Here is a 22,804-nt window from a genome sequence, read left to right as displayed (position 1 = left end):
ACTGATTTAAATCAGTATCCAAAGTCACTGAGCCTTTAGATAGCTTTGTGTCACATCTCTTCTAGAGATACAGAGCTGTACCTATCTGTGGCTAGCTTAGCTAGCCTACTGTGATGGTATTCACTGGCTCAATAGAAAAGTTCAAGGGAAAAGACATACCAAAATCCCCAGACGAGCAGGATGCCAGCTGATGAGTGAGAGGATTGTACGAAACGCACTGGATAGAGTCATTATGCCTAGAATGAAGTTGCAATCAGATTTCAATAAATCATTCTTAAATGCCCCTTTTCTGACTTTCATCAAGAGAGTTGAAAGCTTTACCAGATGCCAAAATAACTGGATTGGTTTATAGTACAAGTTAATCTGCTATTACTGTAAAGTAAATCCGTAATAAACCCTACAAAAATTGTCTCCAAGTGGCAGGATACAGTGTATTTCATCAAGATTAGCTAAAACTGTAGAGCAACAGTGGTTTGTGAAATATGACTAAACGCTGTATCCAAATTCTAAACCAAGTGTGCTCACGCAGGCTCCATGCAGTGACCAGCTCGTGCAAACCAACTCATGATAAATGTGCAGTCCGAAACAGAACGTGAGTTATCACTTCAGAAGGTTGATATAAACACAGAGCCAGAAGATTGAAACATACCAAAAGTACCAAATCCATCTTTAATTTGATCTTTGAACCAGAACTATGGTTTATTATACAAGGACAGTCACACAGTGTTTCATTTTATTCTGACCTATTCTGAGTTTCCCCAGTTCTCTACCAGCCCTCTAAACTCAGAGATTTATTTCGACTCCCCACCCCCTTTTATCCCCTTAATTGCTTTCCTGCCTCATTCCTCCTCCCTCCCCTATCACCGTTGGCATTTTCTCTGACCTTCATGAACTTTCTCCCAAGTCTAACAGCTCGTGCTCTTTGAGAGCACCAGTGCATAATCAAAATTGGCTTTTGAGGCACAGAACTGAATGGCATCACTTACGTGTACTTCAGAATTCCTTCTAACTTTGAAGTCCAAATTATCACACTTTTATCAGCAGAGCCAGATGCGAAACGCTTGCCTAGGAATTGGAGATTTTTAATCCCACACATACAAAAATCACTTTCACACCCGATACTCAGTCAAAGAGAGAGCAAGAAGTTCTTGAACTTGACAAGGCTCAAGTACTACAGGGGCTGATACGGAGTGCCTGAATGTGCTGGCGCTTCCCCAGCCACATGGAACTCCAATGGCTCTACCGCACCGTTCCCACAGCCCTGTGAGCAACCTGGCCTTCCAGTGCTGCCAGCCCCAAGCTGGAGATTCCTGGCAACAGTGACAAAGAAAATGGGTACACTGTCACAGGAACACCCACCACTCAAACAGCAGCACCTGCAGCAAGCCCCCTGAGCCCACAGAGTCCCGCAGAATGAGAGTCAGAGAGCATGACAGAACTGGAAGCAGAGCGAGGTCTGCAGTGAGTAGGTAACGTGTGAAGGATCAGGAGATCAGAAAGATCCAGGATAGAAGAACTACGGGGAAAAAAGGTGAGTAGGAGAAAGAGGGATCTCTGGGGCGAACATTACCCGTGAATATACACTTAAGCAGTACTAAACTTCAACTCAAGTTGAAGGAGCAGTGGGATCACAGTTCTTGGAGTCCCAGGTGACCTTGCAGGCAGCATGTTGTACAGCAGATCGAACCCTCCACTGAGGAACAAACCCCAGCATTCACATGCTGTGACTGAAACAATGCTCATTTCTCCATTTTCAATGGGCAATAATAAATGGGAGAGATGCACTTCACAAACCAGACTAACAAAGCCCCAAAGTGATATTTACCATCTTTGGCATAAGCCACACAGTACACAGTGTCCTTATGTCCCTTCAAAGGCTGAATTAGGGTTCCATCAGAAGTATCATATACCTGTTTAAATGGGGAGAAAAAAATCAAACAAAATATACAAACAGAAGAATTTATATGAACAATCTTCCAGTGAATCACAGAACCACAAACTGGTTTGGAGGGGAAGGGACCTTAAAGCTCATCCAGTTCCACCTCCCTGCCATGGGCAGGAACACCTTCCAGAAGACCACGTTACTCCAAGCCCTGTCCAACCCGGATTCGAACACTTCCAGGGTGAGGACTGTGATTTAAAATTACTGAGGGACAACAAACTGTGCACTTCCTTTTGTGCCTGCTTTTTGCATAGCACACAGTTCATGCAAGACAAAACGTTTTCAAGCATAGAAGCAGATTTCTATAACATGATACTTCTTGGGAGGAAAGAAAAATCAGTACTAGAAAATTATACACACAAAAGAGATTTCTCACCAGCTCATTTGGCATCTTGTTTTAAGTCTTATTGGTTTTTTTTATCTTTTATTTTCATCTTTTACATCTTATTGTTAAACATCTTTCTCCACATTAGATATTTAAAGGTTACTGGAAGGGAGCATCACTAAATTCACCATTCTGTGAGCACTGAAAATAACTCCTGCTGTCCTGCAGTGCTGAACTCTACAACCCATCCCTCCCTGCAGCTCCTACACCTGCCCCATCTGAAAGCTTTGCAGGACCTGTGAGCAGCTGGACAGGAGCTGCTCTTGCAGCAGCTCCAGGGACCCTTAAACAGCTCGAGCTGAAGGTTCCCACAACACCGAGACACAGATTTGAGTCTCTCCCCTTCTCACAGAGATTTTAATGAAACTTGTACCAGCACAGCCTCTGCACTCCGTGCTCTGTGCCAGGCCTGCGGGCAGGTTCATGGATTTCAAACCTCGGGCGAGGCACGAGAAGATGCAAATAACTTAAATCTCATTACTTTCGGAAATAGAGCCTAAAACTTGGTAAGAAATATTTAAAAGCTTCAAATCACTTTAGAGTTGGCCTGCATTAATATGTATGTGGCTGTGAGGCTGGGCTGGCAGAGATAAGGGGATTTTGGATAGGTTACATTCATAAGTTAATGTGGAAGAAATCACGTTCATACAGCTGTAGAGGACAGAGGATAGGAAGGTTTCCCTACCAGCAGTCTGTTTCCAGCAGCAACTATAAGCTGGGTCCCATCCGGCTTGAACGCGAGGTCGTAAATACTGAGGGAAACAAACCAAGCAAAAACCCCGTATTAGGAGGCAGAAAACACTCCCTGAGCGTCAGAGGTGCCGCACGGCCGAGACTGGTAAAGGCACGGTGAGGGTGCGTCTGACTCCCGAGTGAACCTCCGGGGCCGCCCCCGCGCTGCCGCCCGCACGCCGGGTGTCCCCGGGGCCGCTCACCACTGCTCGGCCCTGTCGCGCCAGGTGAGCGCGGCCCGCATGGCCGGGCCCGCACCGCCCTCACGGCCGGGCCCGCACCGCCCTCACGGCCCGGCCCGCACCGCCCTCACGGCCGGCCCGCACCGCCCTCACGGCCCCTCAGGCCGGGCTCGCGCGGCGCCGGGCGCCATGGGCAACGCGCCTGCGCGCAGGGGCCCCGAGACAGGGGGCGCTGTCACCCCGCCGGGGGGCGCTCGCCCCGGACAGGCGGCGGGTTGTCACGTGACCGGGGCGCGGGAAATGGTGGCGGCAGGACCGGCGGACGGGTAACGGCGGGACGGGCCGGGACGGGCCGGGCCGGGACGGGACGGGACGGGACGGGGCCAGCTGGCTCCCAGGACCCTCTGGGCCTCTGGGTTCGGGCTCAGGCCTGCCCCGCCGACCCCGGGCCCCCCGGAACAGGACCTCACCCGGGCTCTCCTTCCCTTGCAGGCCCCGCGGCCCGGCGGAGCCCAGCGCCGTTCCCCGCGGGTGGCGGCGGGTGAGCAGCCGCAGGCGGGCGGGCAGGACTGCCGGGAGGATTGACGTGTACTTTGTCAGGTGAGGTCGGGGGCCGTCAGGTGAGCTGAGCCATCAGGTGAGCTCTGTGTGGCCTTTCTCGGTCGAGCCACACAAACGTGCCCCAACAACTGTTTCTGTCCTTGTGGGTTTTTTTTTTAAATGTACCATAAGTTTTTCAGGAAAAAGCAAGAGAAAAAACAAGTCACTAATTTACTTTCATAGAATCATAGAACAAGGTGGGTTGGAAAGGACCTCTGATATCATCGTGTCCAACCCTTGATCCACTACCACCACAGTTACCAGACCATGGCACTAAGTGCCACATGCAGTCTCTTCTTAAATACCTCCAGGGACGGAGAATCCACCCCCTCCCTGGGCAGCCCATTCCCATGCTGACTACCCTCTCTGTGAAGAGTTTTTTTCTTAATATCCAACCTAAATCTCCCTTGGCAGAGCTTGAGACCGTGCCCTCTTGTCTTAGACCATGCCCTCTTTCCTTTCCTACCACAGCCCTGAAGGGAAGAAGCTGAGGTCGAAACGAGCACTTGTGGAGTATTTTCAGAAAACTGGGGAGACAATACTGAAAGCAGCAGATTTTGATTTCACAGCTCCTCGGGGAAGCACACACTCAGGAGTGAGGGGATGCAGGACGAGAGCTGCGAGGACTGACCTGGAGAAGGACGATTGTCATAGCCAAGTGCAGGAGCTCTGTGCACAGAATGGGTCCCAGGTTGGAATTCAGAACATCCACGCTGGGAATGGACACGTGGAAGATGTTACATCCACTTTGGAAAGGACAGATTTGGTCATGGATGGCACAGACCCAGAGGAGGGTTTGAAAACTAAAAGGAAGGGGGCAGGTGGGAAAAGTGTCCAGAGTAGAAAACCTGCGAAGACCTCAGAAAGGAGGAACCGATGTGACCCCCAGAGCAAGAGGCAGAGAAGAGTCCGTAGCACACGGCAGATCGAGTGTGTTCAGAACAAGAGGTTCTGTAGACAGACAGAGGGGAGTGGGGCTGACAGCCAGGGTGTGGGTGATCTGAGCGCTGAGCCTGTGGGTGCAGGCAGAGCTTTGTCAGCAGTGTCCAGGGCACGGGCAGGCACACGGCTGAGGTCAGTGGCTGCTGGCTCACAGAGGGACTTGGGGCACTTGTCACAGGAGGGGCCTGTGGGGACAAGCTTCAGCGACCCAGCTGAGGAGAAATCCCACGGACTGGAGACAGGGAAAGAGCCAGATCAGGGGCCTGTGGGTGAGCAGGATGTTAAATCCAACACCGAGGCGGATGCTGAGCCGTGGGACGGGATGAGCTGCACAGGTACATATGTGTGTGAGCAGAATGTGACTCCAGCCCTCACCTTCTGCCAGGAGCTCTCCTGACTGTTTGAGCCAGGTGTTCTGTTTTGGGTTGACCTGCTCTAACATCCAAATCTGTCTCATTTCTTTATCCAACAGCGTTTAACTTAATGCAGATTTAGTCACGCCTGGAACTTTCTGTTCCAAGCTCTTGAGCTCTACAGTGTGAGACCCGCAGGAGGTCTAGGGCATGTGTGTGTTCTGTGCATGACAAAAATTTCTTCTGTTTCCAACACAGCATAAAGTGGTGTATGAAACACAACAGCAAAATACTTGGTTCTTCTTCCAAATGCCGAGGTTTTATTTCTTTACAGAAGAGTCTGTCCCACGAACACAAGTGGAGAGAAGGAAAACAAGTCCATATTTTTCCAGTAAATACAGCAAAGAAGGTATTGTATTCTTTAGGGAAATATTTTTTTTATGGGGGAGGGATAGTTGGCACAGGATCAAGTGATGTTCTGGCAAGTGCCTTGCAGTTTGGGTCTGGCAGCCTTGGCTCTGGCTGCAGCTGTGCCAGAGGGTACGCATTCCCCTGCAGCCCTGGAAAGGCTGTGTGGGAACTGCTGTGGCTGCATCCACACACAGTGCCCCCACAAAAATCAATCTGCTTCAAAAGTCCTAATTTTAAATTTTTTGTTTAAATTAAATAGGTAAATCTGTCCCTTTTCTGTTCAGTAAATGTTTCTGTGTTGTCCCTGTACAGCCCCCAGCCCACCCAGAAGGAAAACCCTCAGAAAATGGACCCCTCCACGTTCTCCTTTCAATCTGGTCCAAGAAACACTCTTCCATGATCCATGGAAGCTTCTCATTGCCACCATATTTCTCAATAAAACTTCAGGTAAGCAGAGTAGCAGGAGCTGGTGTGTGAATGTTGGGAGGTGTTGCAGGGATAAAACTGATGCCAGTTCTAATGGCATTCATGAAAGGAGAGGTGTGTATTAACTCACATCAGCGTGAAACAATCTGTAGTTGGTAACTCTTGCCTTGGAAAAGCTCACTTAAGAAAGCACTTGGATAATGCAGAAGAATTCCTGGCCCAGCCTTCTGCTCACAGGCTTCTTTCACCAGGGAAAATGGCAATTCCAGTGCTCTGGGAGTTCCTGAAGAAGTACCCTTCTCCTGAGGTAGCCAGGGCTGCAGACTGGAAAGAGATGTCAGAGCTGCTCAGACCTCTTGGCCTCTACGAACTCAGAGCCAAAACCATCATCAGGTTCTCAGGTGGGTTTTCCTGATACCTGGAACGGTCTCGGTCACTCTGGCAAAAGGCAAACAGCTTCACTCTAAATGCTGCTCCGTGGCTTCTCCTCTGTTTGGCAGTTTGGTCGCCTGGTGGGTTATTTTGTGCATCATTTGGGCTCTGTTAGTGTCACGCAGGCTGAGCTGCTGATCCCAGTCTGAGTGGGGAGGGAAGCACCAGCCAGGATAAGTTGTGCAGGAGACCAGGAGGTTTCCTGGAGCAGAGGAGATCCAACACCTGCAGCACTGCTGCTGTGTTTGCAGCACTGGGATAGGGTGGCTCTGCTCAGGGTTGCTCTGGTGACCTGCAGAAGGCCCTTCCAGCAGAATTTCTCTATGATTCTAATATTTTCTGTACTCAGAACCTGCAGAGGAATACTTTGTTCTGAGGAGAGAGAGGTGACTGAAACTCTCCCATGGTGGTTTATTGAAAAAGTGCTTAAAATGTACCAGTGGGGATTCAGGGCCTGCATGCACCAGGAAACACCTAAAACTTGGGTTTTTCATTTGAAATGTGCCAAAGTGGAGTCGTGTTCCACTGGCAGAGAAGGAGAGTTCCGCCCAGGTGCTCCCTGTGCCTGGTGCAGGTGAGGGGGTCCCAAGGGCTGTGCCCTGCCTTTCAGGGGAGTACCTGAGCAAGCGGTGGCGGTACCCGATCGAGCTGCACGGCATCGGCAAGTACGGCAACGACTCCTACAGGATCTTCTGCGTCAACGAGTGGAAGGAGGTGGGCGCTGTGGCCGGGGCAGGGCGGGCCTTGTGTCCACTGACCTCTGGGAATAGAAAACCAACGCTCACGGTGTTGGAGTGATGAGGTGTTTTGAGAGGAGGTGTTTTAGAACTTTCCCTGTGTTCCAGGTGCAGCCACAGGACCACAAGTTGAACGTGTACCACGCGTGGCTGTGGGAGAACCGGGAGAAGCTGAGCCTTGACTGAGCCCAGGCAAGCTGGGGGTGTCCCAGCCCCTCTGCCTGCCCTCGGGTGACTTCACAGTTCTTGGTGTAGATATTTGTGTGATATCTTGGCTCGGGTCATCGCAGTAATGACAAGTGTCTGATCTCTATTTTTTTAATAAAGGTGTCCGTGGTTGTAGTGCCTGTCCCTTCCTGCAGTGCGGATCTGTGTTCTGTGCCTGCAGCCTCCTCCCCGTGCCTGCCATCGCCACCCTCGGAGCCCGCTCCGATCTTGTGCTGCTGGGCAAGAGCCGAGGGCTGGAGCTGGAGCAGGAGCGGGGACAGGAGGACCGGCCCCGGACCGGCCCCGGCGCTTCCCCGGGTGCTGGCTGGGACGGGCTCTGCGATGGGCCCGGGGTCAGTGAGCCTCCCCCGGCCAGGAGAGAAGCAGCCCCTCGGGGCAGCGGCAGAACCAGGGCGTCGAGCCCGGGGCCGGGCCGGGTGCTTTGGGTGTGCCGAGCCTGGCGCCAGCAGCGCTCCCCGTCCCTGTCCCTGTCCCTGCCGGGGGAGACGGGCCCGGCGGGACCTCCGCACCGCCAGGGGGTGCCAGCCCGGCTCGACTGCCGGAAGCAGCGCCCGGGCACTGCTGTGATAGTGACGTCAGCAGGTCCTGGCAGCCTCCTCCCGAGAGCGTGGTTCGGGACCGTGGGCGGGAAGCACCGATCTGCTCTTTCGGGACGTTTCTTCCGGACAGACCCGGCCGGTGCCAACTCCCGTTGGCGATCTGCGCCCCGCCGGTGCCCGGTGCCCGCTCCGCGCGGCCTTGGCGCCTCACGCAGCTGCCAGGACCTCCCGCATATCCCACAAGCCCCTGCGCGTGGGACTCCTCCCTCTCTCGGCGGGCCCGCGGCGGACGCGCCATCGGCACCGGTGAGTGGGGACGGGGACCCGCGGCCATCCGCGCCCATCCGCGCCCAGCAGCGACCCACCCGGCCGCGGGACTCGCGGCACGGACCGGCGTCCCCTCTCCTTCCCTTCGCTTCACCTTTCCCGGGGAGCGAGAACCGGCCCCCGCAGGGCCGAGGTTCTGCCTGCCTGGGGCCCGGCCCGCGGCCCTGCCCGGACGGCGAGGCGCTCTCGGCGCTCGCTCACGGGCCCGGCCGAGCCTTTGGGCCGGGCTCGGCACGTTCAGTGCCAGCGGCTGTCGGTCACTGCTCCCCGCGAGCAGCCGCGGTCCGTCCGGCTTCGGTGCGAGGTCCGGAGTCCGGGCAGAGCCATCGGGGGGGGCGATGACACCGGGGCACCTCCCAGGATCGCATCTGGAGAGCTCCCAGTGCTCTGCCAGCTTCGGAGGCGGGAGGTAGAGCCACAGCAGATGAAGACCCATTCCCTCGCCAGCCCGGCGTGGCCCGCGGGGGAAGACAGTCTGCGACACGCGCTGCCCGGGGGGCCGCGCCGCGCCCGGCCGCGCCCCCCGCTCACCCCGCTCTGTGTCCCGCAGCCACCATGCCTGCTCTCAGGCCTCTCGTGAAACCCAAAATCGTCAAGAAGAGGACCAAGAAGTTTATCCGGCACCAGTCCGACCGTTATGTCAAAATCAAGGTGAGCAGTCGCTGTCGGTCCCCGAGAACTCCGGGGGTGGCAGCAGCCGGGCAGGAAGGGGCTGTGGGGGCCGCTGTTGGCTGGAGCCGATGCCTCGGGCCAGGCAAGGGTGTTCAGCCCTCGGGCAGGGGTGTTCAGGCTGATCTCCAGGCTGATCTCGTGTAACTGATCTGTGCATTCCTGCAGCGCAACTGGCGCAAACCGAGGGGCATCGACAACAGAGTGCGCCGGCGCTTCAAGGGGCAGATCCTGATGCCCAACATTGGCTATGGCAGCAATAAGAAGACAAAGCACATGCTGCCTACGGGCTTCAGAAAGTTCCTGGTCCACAATGTCAAAGAGCTGGAAGTGCTGATGATGAGCAACAAGTGAGTGTGTGGGGCCTGTGTGCTCCCCCCTGGGAGAGGCAGAGCGGTCAGGGTGACAGAAGGGAGATTGTTGCTTTCAGGAGCACAGATGCTGTTGTGGTTTTCTCAGTGCTGCTGGTGTCGGGGCACAGAGGGGCCTTAGGACTAGAAAACTCATACCTGGTAAAAATAGACGTAACAGTGGCAAAATCACAGCTGTGATTTGTCACTGGTGACCGTGGTCAGAACTGGAGCTCCAGGACTGAGTCTCCTTATCTGGTTGCTTTCACTACAAAGCAATAACAGCAGTAACCAACACCATTAACAGCTATCTGGGACTCAGTCTTTCACAAGAAGGGCTGAGCTGTTCTGGAGGGGAGCTTCTGCTGGGACTCAGTCTTTCACAAGAAGGGCTGAGCTGTTCTGGAGGGGAGCTGCTGCTTCACACCAAACAGGTCACATTCAGTGAAGGGGTGGAAATTGCGTGGTTCAGTTCCCATGCATTGATGCCCCTGTGCTTGGCTGCACTGTGGGATGTCTCTGGAGGGCTTCGCTGTGGTGGGACAGAACCAGAGGGCTTTGCCTTGGCTCTCAGCTCTGCTGGAGCTGAACCTGACGTGCTGTCTGTCTCTGACAGGTCGTACTGTGCAGAGATAGCTCACAACGTGTCCTCCAAGAACAGGAAGGTGATTGTGGAGAGAGCAGCACAGCTCGCCATCAAGATCACCAACCCCAACGCCAGACTGCGCAGCGAGGAGAACGAGTAACCATGCTCTGCAGCCCAGGTGTATTTAATAAAGCCTCAGTCCAACTCGGGTGCTGTTTTGCGTGGGCAGAGCAGGGGCAGCAGCCCCAGCCTGGCTGTCTTGGGGCATTCGCACAGCGAGGTGCAGTGTCAGCGTGATGGTCACTGAACTCAGGGCATGCAGCTTCACAAGTGTATTTTATTTTTATACCATTCAGACAATAGCTGTTCTTTCACACAGCACTGTAAATACTTTTCACATCAACCACCCTGTCAGAAGAAAAGGAAGCATAGGGCAGGCCAGTGGCCACAGCCCCAGTGTGTCATGGTGGCCTTGTGCTCTAGTTGGCTGTTAACGTTCTTTGTCCCTTAAGGCATTTTCTCCTGCACAAAGCAGGATTTGAGCACAGCTGCTGCTGTGGATTGTGTGCACCTCTGGCCTGCCACCTTTCACCCCTTTGACATTATCACAGACCACCAGCACTCCTGCAGGTGCCTCCTGCTGATCTGTGACTATGGTCAGTAGGTTGGTGCCCTCATGGCACACTGAGGTGCTCCAAGGGGAGGGAGAAGCCAGCATTGGTGCAAAGCAGAGCTCAGAGCAGGGTTTGTCACTGAGATAGTCACTAATCATCCCTTGGAGGAGATGCTTGAGGTATTCTGCAGTCAAAACTGTAAAAATGGAAGCCAAGCTAGAAAGCTTTGTATTGCCAAAATGTGGAGCCCCAGGTTTAGGTAACCCCCCTGCCCTGTGCAGCTCCTGCAGCTTGGCTGATGCAATCTCCTTTCCCAAAAGGCCTGTCGTAGTGATGCTCATCACTAAAGACGTGACTTAAGTTTTAAGTCATGTTATTTAGGGAAACACTGTAAATACATTCTTGGGCAGTCTGGGGTAGAAAGTGCATGTGCAGTCATTAAAAAAACCATTTAAAGCTATTTTTCTTTGTACTGCAGTAAGGAATATATCGGGAAGTAGTTTCCAATGTTCATGGCACCATGCTCAATTGCAGTTGCTTTCTGTGTCCCTTAAAACTTGCTGAGAAGTGGGACTGCTCACCTTTCAGCCCCTCCCCGACATGAGGATGTGTTCCCCTGATCCATGAGGTGTCTGATGCAAGTGCTGCTGGATCCAAGCAGTTCCTCCTGTGGCTGCCCAGGGACTTGCACATGGCTGTGGCAGGAGAGTGGCTCAATGGCCTTCGTTCCACTCTCCCCCTTTCCCTGCAGGCCCAGCTGGTGTCTCTGGCTGGGGCATTGCAAGGACAGGAGGGCAGTGGGGCAAGCACAGCTTAGCTCATGTCCATTGACTCTGAGATGGAGAGGGAAGCAGAATCTTTCTGAATGCTCTCAAACAGTGACGCCATTTCAGGGCTGGATCTGATCTGGGATGAAAACTCTGCCATCACTGGACTTTTCTCCACTTCTGGGATGGTCAGGAGAGCAGCCACTGCCCTCATGGCTGACCGCTTCAGCTCATCCTGCTTCTCAAACTCCTGCTTCACCGAACCAGCTTTCACCTGCAAATCCAAAGCCCTGTTTGCAGTTGGCATTTAGAAAAGCTGGTTCAGGCACAGAACCAACACAGTAGCAGAGTGTTTTACAGCTGGGGAAGTGAGGGGAGCGGGTGGCTCAGCAGCACTGAGGGAGAAGGCTGGGAGCAGAGGTGGCTTTGGGCAGGATCTGTTCCAGCTCTTACCTTGGTGGAGCAGGTTGCCCGGAGGGGCTCGATGAGCCGCTCGAGCCGCTGCAGGACGGCGCTGGGGCAGAGCGCAGAGAGCCGTGCCAGCATGATGAACGTCAGCATCTGGGCAGGAGGGAGAGAAACGGGTTGGTTCTGCAGCCCCTGTGCTCAGAGCTGGACCTGCTCTGCTGACGGGCCAGGCTGTACCCACCCTGGCTGTGTTCCTCTGCACTTGTGCCAGGGGCTATGGGCAGAGCTTTGGGGATACTGGAAACGCAGCCCTGGCAGCCAGCAGGCCAGAGTGCAGCTGGGCCTGGTGCTTGCAGTGCTGCAGGTGTCTGCACAGGGCCATGGGGACAAAAGGCACCACCCAGCACGGGGCTGTGCCTGCCTCTGAGCTGGGGCAAAGTAAATCCCATTGGAAAAGGACGTTTTGCTTCCTATCCAGATGTGAGGCCAGCAGCCATTATAGCATTGCTAGATTGTTTTCAGTATAGTGTCACTGGTCCCTCTGAACAAATGACAATCATTGCTTTAAAGCAGAAGAAACTTATTTTAGACTTTGGTACAATCCCTACAAAGCACCAGGGGTATGTTGGCAAGGCCACCACAGTCAAATCAGAGACAGGCAATGATGAAAGGCTGCAGCAGTTGCAGGGAACAGAAAATGGCATGACAAGGGCACACAGTGGGGAGAAACAGCTCAATTGCAGGCCAGGCCCCCAGAGAAAATTACATTAAGGCACAGCACTGACCCGAATATCATAGTGATCCTTTAGCCCATCCTCCACATGGTTCAGGTACTCGTAGATGTCCAGCTGGTCCAGGCAGCTTTCCAGCAGAGTGTACATGCACTCAAAAGCAGCTTTCCTCACGTCAAGGCCATCGTCCACTGTGTGCTTGAATGGCCCCATTTCTACCTTAACCAAGACAAACAACAGAGGTGTGACCTAAGAGCAGACAGGGCAGCAGCTCCATCTTACCTACACGGTCAGCAGGTCGCTGTGTGTGGCACCCAGCCAAGCCCATTCACCCCGTGGATGAGCTCCCTGTGGACCTACCTCCCGTATGAGCTCCCGTCGGACCTTCGTCTCGCTGTACAGGCTGGGCAGGACCACGTTCAGTAAATCCCAGATTAAAGAAGGTTTGTTGTGAGCAGCAGAATTAAACAGGGCTAAAGCCACACGGCGAACGTTCAGGTCTGGGTCTTGCAGAGTTTGTAAGAAGTCACCTGTGGAGTAAGAGTACCGGTCAATCCTGCTACAATGTCTTTAAAGGATTTTAAAAGTATATTGGTATATTTCAAAAAGGCTGGTTATGGAAGCACCTAAGGTAAAATGACTCCAGTGGCACACTCTTTAACAGAGCCATTGGAGATGCTTTCCCTCCCTCCGTTTGGGATACAATAAATGGAAAAAATATGACTCCTGCATTTTGGCATAAAACCAAACTGTGTCTCTAGCTACCTCACCCTAAAGTCAAATCAGCACCTTTGGTATTTGAGGAAATTGGCTTTTGGTTTCCTTTTTTCTCAGATCTTCTCTGAAACAGAAGGACCAGTTCTATACAGCAGATCCAGTGTGTGGGCTCCCTAGGAATAAGACCGTTTCCATATAGATTGTACTTTTCAAGATCCTTGTTGTGAGGGGCTAGAAGTCTGAGTTTAAATACAGAAGGAACTTAAGCTCCCTAAAAAACAATGCACTATGCCCAAGAGCAAGGCATCAGAGGTAGCTAGAGACACCCCCACCTCACACTGCTGTCCATACCACCTACCTATGCAGCCTTTCAGGAGAGCATCAATGGGCTGAGGCTGGTCTGCAATTGTGAACTTGATGGCAGTGACCACGGTGCTCCTGGCATGAGGAGAACCTGTGATGAAGGGGGGAAGAAAAACAGTGAAAGACCAACTGACAAAGTCACTGCTGTAAATGTAGCACGTATTCTGCTCTCGGTCCTGTTACACACGTGTTGAAGAGGTAAGAGAACAGAGCATTTGTGTTAACAACTCTGTGTTTAAATCTGCTCCTGCACAATCTCCACATGCGGTCCCTGTTCCCAGGACCCTCCCCTCCCTGTACAGACCAATGCTCCTCTGATCTCCCCTGCAGAGATCTTTCATTTCCCACTCACCTCTCTGGCTGGCTTAGCTCCCTGTTGTACCCACCAGCAGTTTACAAGAGGAATTTCCAGCAAAAGGCAGCATTTCCCCCCTCTGGCCATCACCATCCCCATTACCTGCTGACAGGTGTTTCCTCAGCCGGGGCAGCAGCTCCGCAGGGTTCACCAGGGTCAGCTTCCCCAGGCATTCTGCCACCACGTTGCGTGTCCCTTCCTCTGTGCACTCGCAGTGCTTGAAGAGCAGAGCCCAGATATCCTCCACGTAAGGCGTGAGGCTGTCGGCTGGGGAGGAGCTGATGACTTCCTTCAGGGAGTGCAGCAGCAGGTACTGTCGCTTGGGCTGGCTTCCGATCTCCTTCAGCATAAAGGGCAGGTACTCCTTCAGATTCCCAACGCTGACATTCCCCAGTGCATAGGAGGCAGCGGATTTCACCTCTTCACTGGTGGAAGCAAACGCTTCCAGGATGACAGTTCTGAGCTCCCTCTGAGCACTGAGGTTCATGGTACGGCCCATCTCTGCCAGGGAGAGGAAAGCCAGCACTTGAACAGCAGGACTGGACTTGGAGCTTTTCACATCCTGAACAAACTGGTTCACTGTCACAGGGGCTTCCTTCGGGCAGGCCGAGGACAGCGCTGCCACGCACTTGGCGACGGAGTGATACGCCTGTTTGTGCAGCGGGGCCCCGGCCGAAGCCGAGGAGTAAACGGGTGCTGTCAGCTGCTTCATCAGCTCCGGGTAACCCGTGGTGGCTGTCTTCATCAGGACCAGTGCCTGCAAGAAGTCGATGATGGCATTCAGAGCCCCTCCTTGAAGCAAAGGCGAGTGGACAAGCTGAAAGATTTCAGCAAGGACTGAGCAGCTGATCTTGGAGATGCAGGATGGATAAACCTTTGCCAAAGTGGTGAGGAACATGATGGCCACCTGGGACACGTGCATGTCATTCTCAGTCATTAAGGCAGGGAGCTCTGTGAGCACAGACTCGATCATGGCAGGCTTGAGGCTGTCGCTGTAGTTCTTCACCAGGGTGTCCAGAGCAGTCAAAGTGCTCAATTTCAAGGCACGTTGATTCTTTCTCAAAAAGGAAGCTAGAATGGGGAGACCTTCCCCTAGAATGGGTCTCAAATCTATTTTAAGTGGAGAACTAGCAATTAAGGTTAATGCTTTGACTGTTGTCAGTCTGGTGATTTCATTTTTGAGCCTCTCCAGAAATATCTTCAAGGTTGGCTGGAGATCAGTGCTTAAATGGTCTCCTAGGTTGTAAATGATTTGTCCCATGCAGGAGATGGCACGTTCCTTCACCTCCTGGTCGATGTCAGCTGCCTTCAGCCGCTTCAGAGTACCAGAGAAAAGGTCCTCCACATAGGGCTTGGCATCAAAAGTGCAAGATTTGTCCACAGGCCTGATAACCTTCACAAGCTGCTGAGTTACCAGCAGAGCTTCTGACGTGATCTTATAAAACGGGTCTCCAATGCAGGTCACAACAGGAGGCAACAGGCTCTTGATATGAGGGTGAAATACCTCCGGCTGGTGGTTGCAGAGAAGGACGTGGAGGAAGGACAGTGTGTCGATCCGCATGTTGGAGGAGCTGGATTTATCCGCCAAGGAGAAAACAATTCCTGCGCAAAGGAGACAACAGGACTGATGTCATGTTTTTCCTAAAGAGGGAGGTGCATGGATCCAGCCAGGGACAGTCACAGGAGACTTTTCTCATATCCACTACACAGTCACACCAAAAGTGAAGGCAGGACCTGAGCCCTCCAGCAGTGGACGCTTCATGAGCCCACAGGCAGGACAGCTCAGACAAAAATGTTGGTGCTGCAAATTAAATAATCAGCCAATATAAAAAAAATTTTTAAATGCCACTGGATTTTATAAAAGAAAATGTCACTTGTGTTTCTGATCTCATTCTAGCTATTTTCAAAGGAGGCTCCAAAACTCCCAAAAACATCTACTCAGGGGACTGGAAATGAACCTGATGTTCTTATCCTGGCTTCCAGTGCAGACAGAATCCAGGATTAATGTGGGAACTGTTCAGCATATCCACACAGAGTGGAACTTGATGTGTATGTCCTGATGCTGAGCAGAATAATTACACAGGAATAAAACTGGAACACGCAGACAAGGAGCACACGTGTCTGGAATGCATTTTGCCAACCCTGCTCCTTCTTCCCAGACCATGGACAAGCTTACCAGGGATGAGCGCAGGGATGTGATCTGCCAGGCAACCAGGAAGAACATTGGCCAGTTCTGTCAGGAGGCTGAAACAACCCTGTCTTGATTTGATGCTCCTTTCTTTGAGCTGCTTGTGCAAGGCCTTGACAATGTTGGGGACCTGCAGTTTGGAGAAGCAAGTGACAAAGGGACACCTCAGTCATCCTAACTGCTCTCAGGGACTCACTCTGGTGCACTTCTACAACAGTTTGTTCAATGAGTTTCCTGAGCAGCAGCTGCAATAACAGTAAGGCAGCAGCCTGACCCTTCAGCCAGAGGCCAACCTGCCTCAGCCTGGACACAGATGACAGCAGCTGGCGGAGGGACAGTGCCAGCTGTGCCCCCCTGCTCCTGCACTGCCTCAGCACTCTCTCCCTGGAAACAGCAGGAGACAGACAGTAAAGAGCTGGCCCCCTGGATCTGGTCTCCCCTGGCTGCCTGCCCCAGGGCTCCTTCCATTAGCCACATTCTCAGGATTGCTCTGGGTACAGTCATCGGTGCCCCTCAGTGCTCTGTGATTAGCTCAGCCAGTCACCTGCTCACATACCTGGGTCCGAAGCATCGTCAGGGGAACGTCAGCCTTGCCAGAGGTATCCGAAGTGTGCAGCCAGCTCTGGGTGGGCAGCGTTTGCTTCAGCAGGGAGATGTAAGCACTGAAGATGTCAGCTTTGACATTCTCCTCCCTCTCTTTGAACCTGCTTATCAAGGCAGGGGAAAGAGTTCTGTAGAAGTCCTGCAGGAGATCGTGCCTGCTGCTGACAACGGCCTCCAGGCACTTGGCCGCAGCCCTGCGGACCTTCCAGCTGATGTCATCATCGTCACTGTACTCATCATCGCTTTCTAGAAACAACACAAGGGAAAACAAGGTGCACCATTAGGATAAAACCAGAGCTAGAGGATCACTTGATCCTCAGAGCTGCCCCTCCAGCAGGAGAAAGCAGGAAGGGGAGAAATGTTAACCCTATGTTCTGCTGAGCACAGCCATCCTCACAAGCAGGCACCTTGCTCTTCATCCTCCCCATTTTCAGTTTCCATCATCTCTTCCTCTTCCTCCTCATTATCATAGTTGTAATTTGGGTCAAAGGTGATGTACTTCAGACATAGCCCCATCACACTCGGGATGTGAGGGTCGATTTCCTTTGGGCACCTGTCAGGACAAATAAAAACCCTGAGTTAATCAAATACTAAGCTGGTTTAAATGTGCAAATAATATAATTAATCTCAAAAGGATCTGAAAGTGCTTCACAGACCATCTGAACATTTTGTTAACATGAGTTAAACCAGAGATGCTCTTTCCTGCTGTGCACGAAGCAAAGCCATATTCCCCTTGGGAGGATGCAATAATTTCTATACAGAAAAATAAATCAACTGCCTTCAGCCCCTGGTTGAATCCTCCCTTCCTGGAAGAACACCTCAGCAGCTCTGCAGGGCTCCTTTTCCAAGCAGTAAATGTTTGACCAAATAGCTGGAGAGCTGCAGCTCAGCAGCTCTTCTTCCTGAGCCTCCTTCCTGCCTTCAGGTCCCTCCATGGACCAGGAGCGAGGCACTTCCCTGTAGCTGAGGAACCCTCCAAGGACAAAGGAAACTCCCACTCCTGCAAAACCAGTACAGAAAGACACCCTCACATGTTGAGGTAAAGCAGCTCATAACTCCAGCCCAACCCTGCCTGTGCAGAAGAGATTTCATATGTGAACTGTCATTCCCACAGGAACATGTGCAGTAAGGCCCTCCTCCCTGGATGCTGAAAGTGTGGGTATTTACACCAGGAGGACATGGATGCCCTGGATGGCACAGAGGTGCTTCCCAAGGGCACACACCTCCTCACGAAGGACTCGAAGGCCTGGAAGCAGTACTCTCGCAGCTCGTCATCCTCCACGTTACAGTACTGAACGATCAGAGGCACGATCCTCTCCAGGTGCTCTCCTGGGAAAGACAAAGCAAGCAGCAGTGAAAAACCATTCCAGCCCTCACTCACCCAAGCAGCTGACAGCTCGTCCACTTGCCACTTCCTTCCTGTGCCTGGCAGAGCACTCCTGGCCTGGACCTCATGGGCAAGGAGCCCGCCAAAACCAGCCATGCTGATCTTCATAAGCTAACCCCTGCTCCCTGTCTGCAGCCACTTGTTGGCATTTCAGTCACAGGAAGAGCTGATTAGAGATCTTCTAGAACCTAATCTCAACTCTTTTAGACAGGTCTTTTAGACAAGTAATACAGCATGCTGCCCTCCATTTCTCCTCTCATTAAAAATGGGGTGAATCAACTGACCTAGTTCACAGAGGTGTTAATTCAGACCAAGGAAGCACTGCAAGATCTTGAGGTGAAGCTGCTACAGAAGGGCAGCCAGAGAGATACTCTGGTGTCTCCTCCTTTCCAAGTGGAGACCAGAGAGCCAGGCCAGGATCACAGAGGAAATCACAAAGCACAAGCCACTAATACTTCAGGAACAGTGAGCACTCTTCTTTTACCGCTAAGAGGAGCCGCTCTAAAATGTACATACATTTCCCAGTCCCATTTCAAGCTGCTCATCCTACCTATGCGGTGCCCAGCCTGCCTGCTGATGCCAGCCACACACTGAATGTATGTCCTGGTGGTAGATGTAGACTCATTCCTCTTCAGTTCAGCCAGCAGATGCTCTGTGAGCTCTGAGAAGATGTTTCCACTGCAGGTCAAGACCAGGTGCCCCAAGGCAATGATGGCCCGTTTACGTACTGCCAACCTGGGGCTCGTCAGCTGGGGCAGGAGGCAGGCCAGGATCGAGGAATGGAATGAGTAGAGTGTTCCCCCCAGTCTGCAATCAACACAACAAGGCAAAAGTTGAAAGTCCAAGCCTCAGAGAAAAAGCCCTCTTGGCAGCAACAAATGTAAAAATCCTTCAGTTATGGAGACTTCATGCTCATTGTGGGAAGGGGGAGAACGCTGGGTTTGGCATTTTGGTCTGAACACTGACTTGTTCCGTAAAGCACAAGGGGAGGCTATTTGTCTCCATGACAGAGGAGTTTTTGATGTGTCCTTCTGGATGACCTGGAGGTTTGTCAATAATTTCCTGCATGCAGATGACATATGACACTGTCACTCTGACTTATGCAACAAGAGAAAGAGAGGCAGCCAGGAAAAAAATGCATGTGTGATCGGATCACAGGGCTAAAATAAACCTCCCTGCTCTGCCCTCACCCTCTCGTGTTTGTGTGAGCTGAGTCCCTGTGGGATCCATCACCAGTGGCACTGCCATTCCCAAGCACAGAAAGGCTCAGCGTGTTGTCTCCTGTCCCTGCTGGGGACCTGCTCCGCTCAGATATTCCCCAGGGGCAGCCAACCCAAACACTGTGTTTGTAAGTCCCAATAGTAGGATTAGGGAAATGAAATCAAGAGCAAACACATCCCTGCAGCCCCGTGTAATGCACAGCTCCAGAAGAAAATGCTCTGGTACCTGCTCAGCATATCTGACAGGATGTCAAGAGCTTCCAGCTGCACAGATACATCCTCCTGCTTGCCAATGGCTCCCGTCAGCTGGGCTGTGATCTTTTTGCACACGTTTGCTGTCATGGTAGAGCCTGCAAGAGAGAGATTTTACCCTCCTATCAGTTAAAAAGGAGCCTTTTTGCTGCTGGGAACCATTCAATGCCTCCTACACTGAAAAAAGAAATCCCCCCTAGGAGACCTATCAGGACATACACATGAGATGGCTGCAGAGGAAACTCCTATCCCTAGGAACCTCAGGTGTTCGCTGCTGTGTTTTTGGGATAAGTAGTTCCAAACACTGCTCAAGTTTTCATTTCAACCCATCTTTCATCACATTGGTACCTCAGCTTCTACTGTCTCCCCTCTGTATTTCACCTGTCCTCTGGCAGGTAAGTAAGGAATTGGTAACTTTTATGCTCTGAACTCCACATTTTCCTCTGTTTCCCAAAAGCTGGGATTCCCTGTTCCTCCAGCAGGGACAGGCAGGGTACCTGTGGAAGCTGGTGGCAGCTCAGAGATGACAGTTTTGAGGCCAATGCTGGAGATATCCCGCAGCTGCTCCTTGTCTGACAGCATGTTTGTACACAGCGTATCCACGATGGTCTCCACCTGGTACTCCTTCACTTTGCCAACCAGCGGGCCCAGGCTGCGGGAGGAGAAGCTGGTCAGGATGAAGGGCCTGATCCAAATGCCTGTGTTCTGCAAACCATCACATTTCTCCTTCTTAGAGATCCTGGCCACCTGCCTGGGAATGACTGACTGGACGTTAACTGCTGTAAGTACCTCCTTAAGCATGGAAAGGAAATATTCCTGGTTCCATTTTGAGGCCTCTTCATTATCACATTCTGGATGGATGAGAGATCACAATGAGTGTGGACTTACTGCTGATACAATCAGAGATAAACAGGCAAAGAAGTCGGTCCTCTGCTCAGGGCCCAACTGTTTCACTTTAAAAATCAGAATAAGCCAGCCCAAAGCAGGCAGAGGCAGGAGCAGGGCCAGAAAATGTCATGACCATGGGAATCAAAAAGAAAGGGGTAAAGGTCAATGAGAAAGGACAGGGATAAAAGTAGCATATGGTTAAAAAGAAGGGAATACAAATAGGATCCACAGAAGGAAAAACAGAGGAACCTAAATTTGTCTTTAAATGGCCCACCTTTCTGGAGCCCTGAAAAAGCGCAGTGCCCTGTGAGAGGGCAGAGCCCCTTGCAGGGGAGGTTTGAGGGAGTGCCCAGGGCCAGGCTCTGCTCTCACGTCCTCTGTAATGGCTTTATTAGTGACAGGGAACATGGCAGTTACTGCCCAGGCTCTTACCACTTGACAGCAAGGTTCTGTACTTCCCCATTTTTGTCCTCCAGCAATTTCAAAAGCATTTTCACAACTTTTTTCTCGCTGTCTTCATCTAGTTTTATTGAATCTTTCTGCAGTTCTATCATCAGGTCGTTGGTGGCCATAAACCTGAAAGGACAAAGGACAAAAGTGGACTGGCTGATGTACAGACACAAATGCATTGCCTTTGCATCTCCTGGGACAACAGAAGTTGGCAATTGGTGCTTGTATGAAAACACACTACCAAAGAGTAATTTACCACCCTTCACACTGTCCTGAAAAGCAAGGTACAGAGAATTACTACTATCTTGCAAGTAGATAAATACCTAAGAGGGGTCAGGCAAACAAAAACTCTAAAAGTGGCACCCAAATTTTGTATTTTTCTCAGTGACTAAATGAAGATGGTTAATTATGCCAGAAAAAATCAGGGTGGTTTTTTTTCAACAATTGCCTGGCCTAAGAAAAGCAGTTCTGGGGTCTAAGAACATACCTTACTTTGGTCTTTCTGGCTTATTTAGCACTGATAGTATGACTCCACACATGGAGAAGGCCTATCATGCTCAAAAATGAAAAATAAAGTCATGACTTCATGCAAACTACACCTCAGAAGTGCCCTAGGCTATATTTAGACTGCTGTGAGCAAAACCAAGCAAGTAGTTATCACTCCAGCTTAGAAGGAAAAACAAACACCCAGCTAACTGTTGGTCAGTTTTCTGACAGGGACAATGACAAAATGGATATTAAGAAATTCTGGAAAGTATCTATTTTCCTGGGAGCAGGAAATGCAAAAGTTGCTGGTATAGGAGTCTGAGGTTCTGAGATAGCGTGGCTATTGTGCATTAGCTGCTTTCTAATGTCAGCCCTGCACGGGATGGATGTCTAACAGGAACCACAAAGCCATTCCCTCTCCTTACAAAATGACACGTCCTTCTACAGTCAGGCTCTGATGCCACTCCTTCAGCACATAAGAGCTCTCATGTGCAAGGTAGCATTTGGAGCTCCCATCTGCAAGCCCATTCCTGAGCAGCAATGAGGTACATCTGGGATGAAGGACTGCTGTGGTTCCAAAGCCAGCCTGAAACCCAGGGTGGGAAAGCAGCAGGACTGTGCCCAAAGGCATTACCAACGTGCAATCTATTTCTGATCCTGCAAGAGCTCTTCAGCTGCACTCTCAGTTCACTGTCTGCGCACACCCAGCATGACCAATTATGGCCACAGGCTGAGCTGAGCCTTCCATGGCAACATGGCCAGCTTTGGACTTGCTGCCTGCTGCCATCCTGCCCCGGGACCTCAGAACCTCCCACACAGATCCGTCTGTGCAGGGGGAGCAGGAGAAAACTGCTCCTACAGTGGGTCATGTTTGGCCGTGTACTGGGAGGAAACGGCCCTGCAGTTCCTCTGTGACATGACATGGTGTGGGGCACATCTAGTTTGCAGTGCTAACCATAAGTTCTTTGAACAAACTATTGGTACAACTACACCATCACTGACTTCTTTATAAAGTACCTATTTTAACATATGAAAATATCAGCAGCTTTGCAAAAGTCAGCCTACTTTTAGGCTTTTACTAACCTCTCTCTTTTATACCTCGAAATACCAAGTCTGGCACAAACATCACCTTCCAGATCGGTACTGAGAACAATATGCTCATGGATGAAATTTTTCATAAATGTTAGTTTTCATTAGTTTTTATAGAGTGCCTTACACATCAAGCCACTGGCCCCAACCCTGAAAAGATGTCAACTTTTCTGCTGACATAAACAAAGAGAACAAAAGCATCTTAGTCCTGTTAGGGAGGCACATTTTCCCATCACACAGAAATAGTTGATAAAGCAGCTTGAGCATGGCCAGCAGCTTCTGTCACCCAGGGACAGAGCTGCCCAGACTGGGGTCTCAGCCCTTTTAACGCACTGACCATCTCACCTAGAGGAAAAGCAAACTAGAAGTAGTTCAGCATTTCTGCTACAATGTTCTTCATTCTCAAAATAAGTAACAACCTAAAGTTCAGCTGTCAAGACTCTTA

At 51.6% G+C, this 22,804-nt stretch overlaps 6 protein-coding genes across 7 annotated transcripts in view; 4 read left to right on the top strand and 2 right to left on the bottom strand.

Moving 5' to 3' along the window:
• IFT122 (intraflagellar transport 122) overlaps nucleotides 1-3,356 on the bottom strand; it is a 32,083-nt gene extending 28,727 nt beyond the window's left edge. The window contains exons 1-5 of the mRNA XM_027903280.1: nucleotides 3,263-3,356; nucleotides 3,013-3,079; nucleotides 1,826-1,910; nucleotides 987-1,065; nucleotides 129-236 (exon numbers count right to left, since the gene is read on the bottom strand). Coding sequence (XP_027759081.1) covers nucleotides 129-236; nucleotides 987-1,065; nucleotides 1,826-1,910; nucleotides 3,013-3,079; nucleotides 3,263-3,303 — 380 coding nt within the window. The 5' untranslated portion in view covers nucleotides 3,304-3,356. The remainder of the gene's footprint in view (nucleotides 1-128; nucleotides 237-986; nucleotides 1,066-1,825; nucleotides 1,911-3,012; nucleotides 3,080-3,262) is intronic.
• A 184-nt stretch (nucleotides 3,357-3,540) lies between these two features.
• On the top strand, nucleotides 3,541-5,326 carry LOC114067690 (methyl-CpG-binding domain protein 4-like). Its single transcript, XM_027903289.1, has 3 exons — nucleotides 3,541-3,567; nucleotides 3,734-3,841; nucleotides 4,313-5,326. Exons 1-3 carry the CDS (start codon nucleotides 3,542-3,544, stop codon nucleotides 5,178-5,180), a joined length of 1,002 nt encoding a protein of 333 aa, XP_027759090.1. The 5' UTR covers nucleotide 3,541; the 3' UTR covers nucleotides 5,181-5,326.
• A 551-nt stretch (nucleotides 5,327-5,877) lies between these two features.
• LOC114067693 (methyl-CpG-binding domain protein 4-like) lies at nucleotides 5,878-7,489 on the top strand. The gene is made up of 4 exons (XM_027903293.1): nucleotides 5,878-5,994; nucleotides 6,211-6,374; nucleotides 7,016-7,119; nucleotides 7,251-7,489. The coding sequence occupies exons 2-4, from the start codon at nucleotides 6,230-6,232 to the stop codon at nucleotides 7,326-7,328; spliced, it is 327 nt and encodes a 108-aa protein (XP_027759094.1). The 5' UTR covers nucleotides 5,878-5,994; nucleotides 6,211-6,229; the 3' UTR covers nucleotides 7,329-7,489.
• Nucleotides 7,203-22,804, top strand: part of SEC13 (SEC13 homolog, nuclear pore and COPII coat complex component) — a 27,643-nt gene continuing 12,041 nt past the window's right edge. Inside the window, exons 1-2 of the mRNA XM_027903291.1 lie at nucleotides 7,203-7,207; nucleotides 22,132-22,134. The gene's annotated coding sequence lies outside the window, so the exon portion shown is untranslated. The remainder of the gene's footprint in view (nucleotides 7,208-22,131; nucleotides 22,135-22,804) is intronic.
• RPL32 (ribosomal protein L32) lies at nucleotides 7,976-10,048 on the top strand. Its single transcript, XM_027903292.1, has 4 exons — nucleotides 7,976-8,215; nucleotides 8,787-8,887; nucleotides 9,074-9,255; nucleotides 9,872-10,048. The coding sequence occupies exons 2-4, from the start codon at nucleotides 8,792-8,794 to the stop codon at nucleotides 9,999-10,001; spliced, it is 408 nt and encodes a 135-aa protein (XP_027759093.1). The 5' UTR covers nucleotides 7,976-8,215; nucleotides 8,787-8,791; the 3' UTR covers nucleotides 10,002-10,048.
• On the bottom strand, nucleotides 10,718-20,978 carry LOC114067689 (cullin-associated NEDD8-dissociated protein 1-like). 2 transcript variants are annotated; one of them, XM_027903288.1, is made up of 15 exons: nucleotides 20,767-20,978; nucleotides 19,944-20,098; nucleotides 19,421-19,544; nucleotides 18,525-18,781; nucleotides 17,811-17,916; nucleotides 16,995-17,140; nucleotides 16,541-16,833; nucleotides 15,973-16,114; nucleotides 15,265-15,398; nucleotides 13,899-14,136; nucleotides 13,437-13,532; nucleotides 12,722-12,891; nucleotides 12,416-12,580; nucleotides 11,676-11,783; nucleotides 10,718-11,496 (listed from the first exon to the last, which is right to left on the bottom strand). In XM_027903288.1, exons 1-15 carry the CDS (start codon nucleotides 20,961-20,963, stop codon nucleotides 11,269-11,271), a joined length of 2,559 nt encoding a protein of 852 aa, XP_027759089.1. In that variant the 5' UTR covers nucleotides 20,964-20,978; the 3' UTR covers nucleotides 10,718-11,268. The 2 variants fall into 2 exon arrangements, with proteins under 2 accessions (XP_027759089.1, XP_027759088.1); XM_027903287.1 differs by having other exon boundaries at nucleotides 13,899-15,398; nucleotides 20,767-20,936.

This window comes from Empidonax traillii, unplaced genomic scaffold (assembly GCF_003031625.1).
Source record: "Empidonax traillii isolate 1590-97213 ecotype Southwest subspecies unplaced genomic scaffold, ASM303162v1 scaffold956:size363975, whole genome shotgun sequence".
Classification (NCBI taxonomy): domain Eukaryota; kingdom Metazoa; phylum Chordata; class Aves; order Passeriformes; family Tyrannidae; genus Empidonax; species Empidonax traillii.
The sequence above is the reverse complement of the archived record's forward strand: the minus strand, read 5'-3'. Positions and strand labels throughout refer to the sequence as shown.